Source organism: Eleginops maclovinus, chromosome 20, assembly GCF_036324505.1.
Source record: "Eleginops maclovinus isolate JMC-PN-2008 ecotype Puerto Natales chromosome 20, JC_Emac_rtc_rv5, whole genome shotgun sequence".
In the NCBI taxonomy this organism is placed as follows: Eukaryota; Metazoa; Chordata; class Actinopteri; order Perciformes; family Eleginopidae; genus Eleginops; species Eleginops maclovinus.
In genome coordinates this window covers 21,342,962-21,354,047 of record NC_086368.1, presented here as the reverse complement: position 1 = coordinate 21,354,047, position 11,086 = coordinate 21,342,962, and the positions used below count along the sequence as shown (strand labels likewise).

General features: G+C 39.4%; 1 protein-coding gene across 1 annotated transcript; it reads left to right on the top strand.

The window, feature by feature from the left end:
* Positions 1 to 1,411: 1,411 nt before the first annotated feature.
* On the top strand, positions 1,412 to 10,699 carry tgm2b (transglutaminase 2b). The gene is made up of 13 exons (XM_063910754.1): positions 1,412 to 1,649; positions 4,235 to 4,414; positions 5,355 to 5,573; positions 6,086 to 6,204; positions 6,648 to 6,776; positions 6,907 to 7,084; positions 7,241 to 7,373; positions 7,878 to 7,981; positions 8,064 to 8,301; positions 8,603 to 8,880; positions 8,969 to 9,129; positions 9,410 to 9,546; positions 10,183 to 10,699. Exons 1-13 carry the CDS (start codon positions 1,640 to 1,642, stop codon positions 10,331 to 10,333), a joined length of 2,037 nt encoding a protein of 678 aa, XP_063766824.1. The 5' UTR covers positions 1,412 to 1,639; the 3' UTR covers positions 10,334 to 10,699.
* The last annotated feature ends 387 nt before the right edge of the window (positions 10,700 to 11,086 follow it).

The following is an 11,086-nucleotide window of genomic DNA, read 5'->3' as shown; positions in this document are numbered from 1 at the left end:
TTTGTATAAACTAATATTTTACTGAAATGAACTTTGTTTCTATTTGAAATATAGCTGATTTGCAGTGATAATAGGTGTCCTATCATAGGTGTGTATTTGTTCGCACAACAACTTTGTTTGCATCTAAACCAAGAAGCAACATTTTTAAACTCAAACATTGGTGACTAATTTCTAATAAAGTCTAATATTTCAATTACACTAATAATACCCTATGTCGAACTTAATGACTTCCTAAAGGTGAAAGTAGTCACACTTCCCCTAAACCTTCTTTTATCCGACGTTATTTGGAAGTAAAAGTGTTCACAAGTGCGTGCCTTGGTGAGGGTACTTAGTCATTTCCACTCTGCGAGTCTGGACAGAGCTCTGGCATTAGTTTGAATCTGAAAATCACTCAATCACTTTTCTGATGTAATGCACAACTCTGGAGCCAAGACTCTTTTTTGTGGTTTATAATAGTCTGCCTGGAGTGCTGCAAACCATATGACTGACTCTAAGGTAAGGTGTAGGGATTTTACTTGAAATAAACTAGGGTATGTGAAGACAAGACAACATGTCAAAAACTGCAAAGTGGGGCTTATTTAGGTGGGGGTTTTTTGGGATGGCTTCGCAATTGCACACAAATCACCTGGCTGACCAATGAATCACAGGAGGATGCTCTTTGTTTCAATTAATTCTTGTAGCCTACAACAATGGATGTAGCCATGTGGTAACTAGGCTTAAAGCCTATCACAGGATTATGACCTTTTTTCGTCTTTCGTGGGTTTATTGACAATTAAAAAATATAGATAAGACAGCCTTAGCCTACCTTATATTGGATAAAACTGCAGTGAACATAACAGTACCAGTTAATAAACTGCCACACTGCATAGCTCAAAAGTGAACTGTCTTCTAGACTTGATGATTTTCATCATCCCCAAATTTACGTGTAAGCTTCATGTGTGTTGTTATAGCCACACATGTAAGCTTCATGTGTGGCTGTAATTTTCTCTCCTTTTTCAAGAAAATATACATGTAGCCTACATCTAACATTATTGACGATATGACATCAGGGATAAATAGGTATAGGTACATATAATAAATTAAAAAAAAATATTGAAAGAAAATAAATAAAGAATGCAAGTTGGAATAAAATATTTTTTAGCTGTTCTCAAGAAAAGATTGTGTGTATTAATAGGAATTAAACGAGGAATGTGTCTGAAGACTAAATTATTCCAACATGATGGGCTACAGTGTATACAATAACATAAAACAGTGAAACAAACACAAACTAAATGTTTGAGTCAAATATTTATCAAATACAAATTTTGATTGCCTTCCTATCAATATTGCTACATTGATGTAATTCTAAGTAAATGTTGTTGCAATTCTTCTGTTTCGTCACACAAGGTCAAAAAGTGCATTTCTGCTTATTCTTGGCTAACCGAGAACACAGCGCACAGACTTCTGTAATGAATCACTGGAAGATTTCTGTAAGAGGGTACAACTCAACGTGTGTGCCCGCGCGGAAGGGTCGCGCTACGCCCAAAAGCGGGAGGAGGAGGACTACAAATAAGAGCGAGATAACAGCGAGGGGAGACACATATTCCCCTACTGCAGAGTCGCTGGAAACACAGTTTGGTCAAAGAACACACCTGCAGTCATGTCTGAAGGTAAGTTGTTTTTCTCGGTACTTTTATTTGTTGTCATACACTGCCGGTACAACAACAATAACTATTTGCGGTTTAATTGCATAAAGTAATAGTGTAGTAGTTCCTAACTATGTAAGTTATTAAACAGAAATCCGCTACATTTGTAATGATAAGTATTTACTTTACAAGTCAAGAATTTTGCTTTTCAGTTTTCTTTCCTCCGTTTTCTTATAAGTGTGTTTTTGTTAAGGCACTCACTCTCAGTGTATTTAATGCAGTGTACAGTTATTCTAGTCACTGACAGAACAGTAGCCTAAATGAGAAGGAAGGTCAAACGTTCACTAAAGTGTTGCACAATGTTGTCAGTAAGCATAGGCATGATGTGCCAGAAAAAACCTGAACTATGTAAAGTTGTCACATCTTGCACATACTACTATGCTGTCGAGGACAAAACCATCTGACAACTGAAGACCGATGCATCTAAAAATGTTTGAACCGCATGTTTGAGCCGATCATTGCTGTCCTGGGACCCTTATAATAGCAGCTGAAAGCAGCTGGAGTCTACTGCTTTATAGGAAGGCGCACAGAAACACACCTACAAATAGTTAACTTTTATGCCCTTGTAAAGATATTTAAAACTACACAAACACCTCTAAAGTTTGAACTACGTCATTGACCTGTGTGTGTAGGCAAAATGTGTAGCATACCAAACATGTCGGAGGAGTAGTTTCACATTTTATGGAAGAAAAGGTAACAAAGGTGTACAATTTTCACTTTTAGGTGAAGTATTCAGAAGAGAACTGTCATAATATAAATACTGTTTATTCATTGTATTTTTGCAGCAACTACACAAATACAAATATTACACCACTGACTGCAGAATTTGCAGGTAGAATAAACAACACATTGATGAAGAAATGGCACCTCTTTTACATCTGTTGGAAGCTTACAAAGCATTTAGTTGAAATTGAAAGTGTCTGTGATGGAGCAATGAAGTCAGCTTGGGTGTGAACTGCAAAACTGAACACTCCATTCACTTCTGAGGGGAACACATTTATTTTTCCAGGGTTAAAACACTGTTTACTGTACCAGCGGCTACACAGTTATTTATACTTATTAGGCTTGTGCTGCTTGCTGAGACAGTCCCTCTGTGTGTGGTTGTGCAGATCATGGTTGGTAAAGTAACATTGAACTGTGGGTGTGCGCACAACGTGTAGAGGTTAGTGAGGAGGGCAGGGTCATGGCATCTCTGCCCATCCGTTTCATATTGGAGCCTTGGGCTGTGAGTTATTTTACCCTATAGATCAAACTGCACATTGCATAAAATGCATTCAGTTTGGCTTTACATAACACATGAACACCATCTGCTTCACCTTTGAAGGCACATGCTGTTGCACTGTGGTTTTAAATCGAAAGTGAAAAAAACCCAAGTGAGGTATTTCTTTCTCCAGATGTTTTTTTCTCAAAAAGCAATTAAACAGCATAATGCTTCATGCTTCCATGCTGTTTTTAATATGGTATTTGCACATATCAAATGGCTGGAGAGTATACACATTCATTATCCTCTGTCTTCCATCTCCAGCTGTCCCATTGTCATCTATAAGGCATTTACCGCAATTAGTAACACTGACATGTCTTCAATTAGAAACTGAACTAAGGACAAGATTAGTGAAACATCAAAGCTACAGGAAACACTAAGGAATGACAGACTTGATGTAAAACAGCAGGAAGACTATGCAGTTTTTGCTACCCAAGTCTAGCCTCGACTTGAAACTACTACCGCATGAGGGTCTCGGGGGCTTTTGTCAACACCACTGAATGATATATGGTCAGACGTTAACCTCCTGACATGTCATGGAGCAGTAGGTAGTGCATGCATTACAGTATATATAGAGACCTTTAATTTTTCTAAAAACAGGAAATCAAAGGGTGGGATTTTCTTTAGTCACAAGGTGCCCTGGAGAGAGGGAGTGGGTCTGTCTTTGCAAACTTCACAAGAAAGATGTTTACCTCTTATTAAATCCACCCAGAAAGTCCACACAAATTGGCTTTGAAGTTAAATGCTAAACGTTTGGCCTTTTTTTAAATTTGATAAAAATCAACTTGTAGCCAGGAAAGTAAACAATACACAAAAACATGTTTATCGCAACAACATCAAGATTAAGACTCTTGTACTCTACAGATCTCTGGTTCATTAACTACAAATCTGCCATTGAAAAAAAATTGGTTATTCACAGTTTTACGTTTTAAAACTTCATCAAGAGTTTCGTGTGGCATTTAAAGTACTTAATAAACATATACTCACATATAAAACATATACTCTTTCTATAAAATGTCATTAAGATCCAAGAATAGTGCTTAAAGTGTGCTCAAAATAGATTTCTATAGTACTGTATATGGTACACATTTTTATGCATCTAAAGAGAGCTACTTGCTATGTGACATGCAATGCATTATTGGTTCTAGAAAACCAAAATAATCATTTAAGAGAAAATAAGTCATACTGTATTGAAGAGCAACACACATTCCAAATGTATATGTAATGTGTAGATAATAACAGATATATATAATAATAACTCTTTTTAAATTCCCTCGCATCTTTTCAGCTCTTGACATTGAACGCTGGAACTTGGAGTGCGAGTTCAACAACACCGACCATCGCACCGATCTCAACGGCGTGGATCGTCTGATTGTGAGAAGAGGCCAGAAGTTCACAATCAGCCTGTACCTTCGCTCCGGACGCTTCCAACCGGGAGTCAGCTCTCTTGACTTTGTCGCAGAGACAGGTGCTAATCCTACCTCACCTTTTTACTTTTACATCTTTCTGTACACATAGAAGTTCAAGTAAAGGTTTTCAAATGTTATAAAGTATCCCTGTGAGTCACTTCCCTGTAATGCAGGACCTTAGTGTCACATTGGAACGCTATATATAATAATTTTTTTAGAAACCTATTGTGATTGTAGATATGACCGGGGGAAGGAGCTGTAGAGGAAAAATAAGCAATTTGTCATGGTTCCTTTTTCAGTCACACCGCTACAGGCTTTTACAATGAGCGCACTTACAGTAGCTTTAAGATGTATTGTTGTTTGGTCCGTTAATGTTCGGTGGGTGTTAGAAGACAAAGCTACAGTTACAGTTTACTCCTCATGTTTTGCTGTTTGAATACTAAGTAAATAGAGACATCTGTCTATTCTCCTCTGTCCATATTTGGATAAACTTCTTATGCAGAGTATGATAAGGGAGCTGCTACTTGCCATCATATCTAAAACAGGAAATATTTCATGTCAAGAGGAACGCATGTGTATAATCATAGATAGCAATGTCTAGCTTTGAAAGTCAAGTATGTTTTATTGGATCAGAGTAACGCTAAGCCCACCCATGAGAAGTTCTGCTGTTGTTTTGGTTGGATGAACGCAGTGGAAGATGTGAAGAAATTGACTGTTTGGACTGAAAGGAACACAGATGATTTTAAGTTTACATTAATTATCACAATCTAAAGCTGAACTGAGGTCACTTCGGGGGCTTGAGAGCAATACAATGTTATGAGATGCCATTACAAAGTGAAGCTGTCCATGCATGAGAAGAGATTCCAGAGATGTTTGTACTAAATATAGGCAGGGATGGGAAAACAGGGAATAGTACCATGCAAGTTTCCTTTGCCAAGACTCAAAAATATTTCCCAAATGGGAATTCAGGGCTCTAACTAAGTTTTCTGTCACATGCAGGTCCTAAGCCCTATGAGCAGTATGGCACCAGGGCCTCCTTTGGTCTGTCTGCCAGCATTGACACTTCACGCTGGAGTGCTACTGTCACCAGCCCCCCCGGAGACATGGTGGCCTTGTCCCTCTGTGCCGCCCCAGACGCACCTATTGGCCGCTACACCCTGACCCTGGGGCAATCTGGGAAGATTGAGTTCATCGTGCTCTTTAACCCCTGGTGCTCAGGTGGGTAAACAGATCATACATCAAGCTGTCGTGTGGTGGATCTTGTGTTGCGATCCTAAGCTACAAAGTGCTATGAAGTTCAAATGTCATACTCAAGTGGACTTAAGACAGAAGTTATTTAAGAGCACTGCAGCTCGGAACATATAGCAGAATGATCAGTTGAATAGTTTTAATGAATAATTGTTGTTTGACCTTAAATCTATAGTTAAACATTTTGGGAAACTTCATTATTGATTGATTGATTGATTATCTACACTGTACTGGTAAATATAGGCAAGCAGCTAGTTAGTTAAGCTTAGCATCAATAATGAAAGCAGATGGAAATAGCTGGCCCGGAATTCCCCAAAGTTTACAAAGCATCTGTAAATCTAATAAAGCTTGAATAAACTCCATCAGATTGCAGGGGTGCGGTTATAAGTGTTGTTTCCAAAGAAATGTACGATCGCTGCTGTTCCACTTCAGACATGTATTAGGACCTTCATCATATTCTTTTTTATTGTTCTTGGCAACAGGAGATGCAGTGTACATGGAAGATGAGCGGAGTTTGGAAGAATATGTCTTATCTCAGGATGGAATCATCTTTCAGGGCAGCTACACACTTCCCATATCTATGCCCTGGAATTTTGGCCAGGTACCAACACCAACACTGTCAGCCTCACTTCGTCTCACACACTTTGTCCAGCCTGAAAGCCAACATTGTGTCCGAGTGGCAAAGGAGTTTCAATCTTCCATATGTTGATAACAGGAACATGTGTGCATTTATCAAGAATATCTGACGTTTCAATTGGCTGAGACATTTATATCTGACAGTGTACAGTCTGAGTCTGATAGCATGAGGGGAGTGTTATCTTTTCCTGTCTTTTATTTGATATCTGACACAAAGTTTGATAAGCCTGGCATAAGCATTGCATTACTTGGGCAGCTATTGAGCTTGACAGCATGCCAGAGTTACACGCTATGTGTTTGCACTTGTTTGTATTGTTTTGAAGGACATGTCTAATCTCTCCATGATGATTTCACCATCTCTTATGTCGTGTCAGCAACAAGCAACTCATCAGCAGTTTTTCTATACAGTTTGAGAGTGGAATCCTGGACACCTGTCTGCGGATTTTGGATATGAATCCCAAATGTCTGCGAAATCCTGGCAAAGACTACTCAGGGAGGAGGAATCCCATCTATGTTTCCAGAGTGCTCAGTGCCATGGTACTCATTTCCTAACCCTTATCCTTTGTTCATCTGCACAAATGATGTCATTATAAACAAAAAATGTAAAACGCTTGGATTTCAAAATGTGTATAAAAAAGGATTTACAAATCCATCCTTTGCCTGTTAGGTGAATTGTAATGACGACAAAGGGGTGTTGCTGGGAAAATGGACAGATGGCTATGAAGGAGGTGTCAGCCCCATGTTCTGGAAGGGAAGTGTGGAGATTCTGCGCAACTGGGTCAAACAGTCCTGTATGCCTGTTCGCTACGGACAGTGCTGGGTGTTTGCTGCTGTGGCCTGCACAAGTAAGATATGACGCAGTGGAGCTTTGTGGCCTATCACTGAAAAACACATTAGATTCGTCTCAAACAGACACAAGAAATATGTGAGCACAGTAAAGATGTACATATTTTGTATTTTGAATGGCAATCCTCATGTAAGTTGCTTGTATACCCTGTTAGTTTCCAGAGCCCTTGGCATTCCCTGTCGCGTCATCACAAACTTCCTGTCAGCCCACGACAGCAACAGCAACCTGGTGATTGAACGCTTCATCAACGAAAAGGGTGACCCCGTTAATGGTTCAGAAATGATATGGTAAGAACATATTTAATGTATGTAGGAGGCAGATTTGCGTAGTATTAAGTAAAATACTTTAAATCAGGGGTGTCCAAACTACGGCCCGGGGGCCAAATGCGGCCCCCAGGCCATTTTGAATCAGCCCTCAGCTAATTCTAAAAGTATGATGGAGTATGGCCCACAAATTAAACGTTTGCTCGTCTTATATTGTACTTCTCAAATATATATGTTAAAATATATTACACAGTATTCATGTGATAAGAGCTGTGCTTTAGAGGCTTAAAATAGCATATTCTGCATGAAAAAGCACTGACAAATAGTCAGACATATTTATTGGTCAATAATTGTTACAGCTCTAATATTACATTTCAATGATAGATAACTGTATAATTAGAAGCTTACCAAGACCGTATTTTGGCACATCCCTCTGATTTGATTATTAACTACAATTTGACCGTCCAGGTTGCAAATACAATTGATAACAGAAAGTGTAAGAGGCTAATGGTGTGTTTATATCTGTAGGAATTACCATTGCTGGGTGGAGAGCTGGATGACCCGGCCTGACTTTAAATCTGATTTTCAAGGCTGGCAGGCCAGTGACCCTACACCTCAGGAGAAAAGTGAAGGTACTGAACACACAGTAGTGAATCTACGAGACCACTTTTAATCAAGACAAATCCTCACCAAACTTGATCTTGTTGAACGTAGGAGTATATTGCTGCGGCCCGATCCCTGTCAGAGCCATTAAGGAGGGTGAGCTCACGTTAAACTACGACGCCCCATTTGTCTTTGCTGAAGTCAATGCTGATGTCGTCACCATTATGAAGAAAAATGATGGCAGCATATCAAAACTCACTACCACTACATTTGTGGGCCAGAAAATCAGCACGAAGAGAGTGGGCAGTGACGACAGAGAGGACATCACTCATCTCTACAAGTACCCCCGAAGGTATCTTGCGATAGACCAAACAAAAATGTAATATAGGTGGTCACTGTAAACATGACTATAACTTTATACAGGCCTTTGCTGCATATCAACAGGTCGCAAAAGAGTTCACTTGCTGTATACATTCTTACATTCCCTATTAGTATTTGTGTTATCCTTAATGTACATAAAGTGTTCAAGAAGGTCAGATTTAAGGGACAATTTGTCATGTAAATAAATAGAAAATTACCTTTTTTGAAAGGCTAACACAACAAATTTGTGACTTCTGTCTTAACTGTTGATTTGTGACTTCCATATTTCCAGGTTCTTATGAGGAGCGGGAGACTTTCAAGAAGGCTAACAACAAGAACAAGCTGCTCCAGCAGCAGCAAAATGAAGGCCTACACCTCACCATCAAGGTCACATCAGACATGAGAAAGGGCTGCGACTTTGACGTGTTTGCTCTCATCACAAACAGCACGCAAAGCGAGAAGAAATGCCGCCTGGTGTTTGGATCCTGCGCTGTGACCTACAGCGGGCGTATGGGAAATAATTGTGGTTTTAAAGACCTGCTCAATGTTGAGCTCTCACCGGGAGCAGGTGAGCTGAAGAGGTGTTTTTCAAGTGAATGCTTTATACACTTTGCTTTTCACTGGGAGTATTCAATATATTGTGTTTATTCTTCTAGAGAGGCGTGTCCCACTAAGACTGAACTACTCTAAGTATGGTAAGCAACTCACTGAGGACAACTTGATCCGCCTGGCAGCTCTGTTGATAGACTCCTCCACCAGTCAGACAATTCTGGCTGTGAGAACCATTGTGCTGGAGAATCCTGAAATCAAAGTCAGAGTGAGTATGATGACCTGCTATTGGAGACATATATTTTGGATAACTTGCAAATAACAATGCCAAAAAGGACATCAGCAATGTCCAATTAAAAAAGTCAAAACAAGCCCTGAAAATGTATTACAAATGTGAAACAAAAGCAGGCCAGTTAATCACTAGGGCTTAAGTATAGGATTAGAGTATTTTATCACCAACACGTGTTCCCAAGTGTTTAAAAAAAAAAACTAAAATTGAATTAAACATATAGTGAGGCTTTCATTCACTAACTTCTTGTGCTCTGCAGATCCTGGGTGAACCAAAGGAGAATCGGAAGCTGGCAGCAGAGATCACCCTCAAAAACCCTCTTCCAGAGCAGCTGGAGAACTGCTGCTTCAGCATGGAAGGGTCCAACCTGACTGCGGGACAAGTCATCTCTGAGAGGTAGGATGAGTTATTTCTTACACAGATTGAAATAAATGTCTTTAGTCATTCAAATCAAATCACTGACCTGTCATAACTGAGCAGTTGTAACTGAACTTCCACTATGCAGATACAAACACACATACAGCCAATTATTGCAGCCCTTTTTCCCCCAAAGAATAAAATGTGATAAACACTCTAATTCAGTGACAGGAAGCAGAGCAACCGATTTATTTAACCAACCAATCGCGTTCTGCCTCTTTTGCTATGACAACACATTGTCAACTTTTGACCTTATAAAAATCATATTTTTGTTTAGTGCGAATGTCACTTTCCAATTTGACTTCCAAACTCTGAGATATGTGTTATTTTCTTTTATGATTTGTTTCCCCGCTTTTGGTGCAGCCTCCACATGTGCGTGTCATCTCTGTTTAGTCAGGACAGGAGCCCACTGCTAAAGAAAGAAGCAGGGGCTTAGTGTGGCCGAGACAAGATTACAGCTCCGTTCTCATCATCTCCATAAATAGTGTAAACTGTCATGAGTCGTTTGTCAGCAGTAATTGATCTACTAAACATTTATGCACTCAAAAGACTATGAAAAGTGTCTCACTCTAGTGTACACATCACAATCTTACTGTCTAAATATTTACCTTACAGCCTTGGCTCTTCAGTGGGCCCTGGGGAGGATGCCAAGGTGAAGATATACTTCACTCCCACCCAATCTGGGCTGAGAAAGCTGGTGGTCAGCTTCAACAGCAACACACTGTGTCACGTCAAGGGCTACAGGAATATCATTATTGGAAAATAAAGCCTATGCAGTCCATGAGACGGCAGTACTGGCACTCTTTTATCAACAGTCAAGCCTTTAGCCATCTAAAGATAAGCAAATGCCCCCCCTTTTTTTCACAATGTTTGAAACAAAATGCTTTTCTTATCAAATACTTTATAATCTCACTGTATAGTCTAAAATGCTAACTGTGTATTTTTCTGAGCCATAGATATTTTAGTGGCAAAGCTTTATGCTCATTAAGGCTAATTAAATCTGTGCATGCAAAACTTATTGACAGAATATGAACTGTGATCTGAAGTGATGGTTAGTCATTTTAGTGCTATGCTTTATTTGTATACCATTTCATTGCTACAATTAAAAGAGTTGTCGCACCCCTGCAACAAAGCAATGTGTTTTTTTTTCACCTTCGCCTTTCACCATACATGGGAGTATCGTACTGACATACCATATTCATTTAAAACACATTTCTGTTGATGCATTTAGATTTAGGTAAAAACAAAAGCAGTCTTGTCCATGGTAAGCTGCAGTAATATTCTCACTATGTCCACTGCTCTTCTTATAGACTATGATAACAACACACCACATGTTGCAAGACATTTACATCTGCCAATCATATGTGTGTTCGCATGTAAATATGCATTAGGCCTAGGGTTTCATAGCCCTAATGTTAGAGAAAGTGCTGCTCTCTTCTGGTCACAAACAGTAATTGCAATAGTGTAAAACAATGCAATGTTTGAGAGTTTGTGTGGGATGCAGCGTTTGTGTGGCAAG

Bases quoted from the DNA above. Each gene is read 5' to 3' on its own strand.
- tgm2b (XM_063910754.1), top strand. The intron at 6,205-6,647 runs GTACCAACACCA...TTTTCTATACAG, and splicing joins TGCCCTGGAATTTTGGCCAG to TTTGAGAGTGGAATCCTGGA. The intron at 7,085-7,240 runs GTAAGATATGAC...ATACCCTGTTAG, and splicing joins TGCTGCTGTGGCCTGCACAA to TTTCCAGAGCCCTTGGCATT.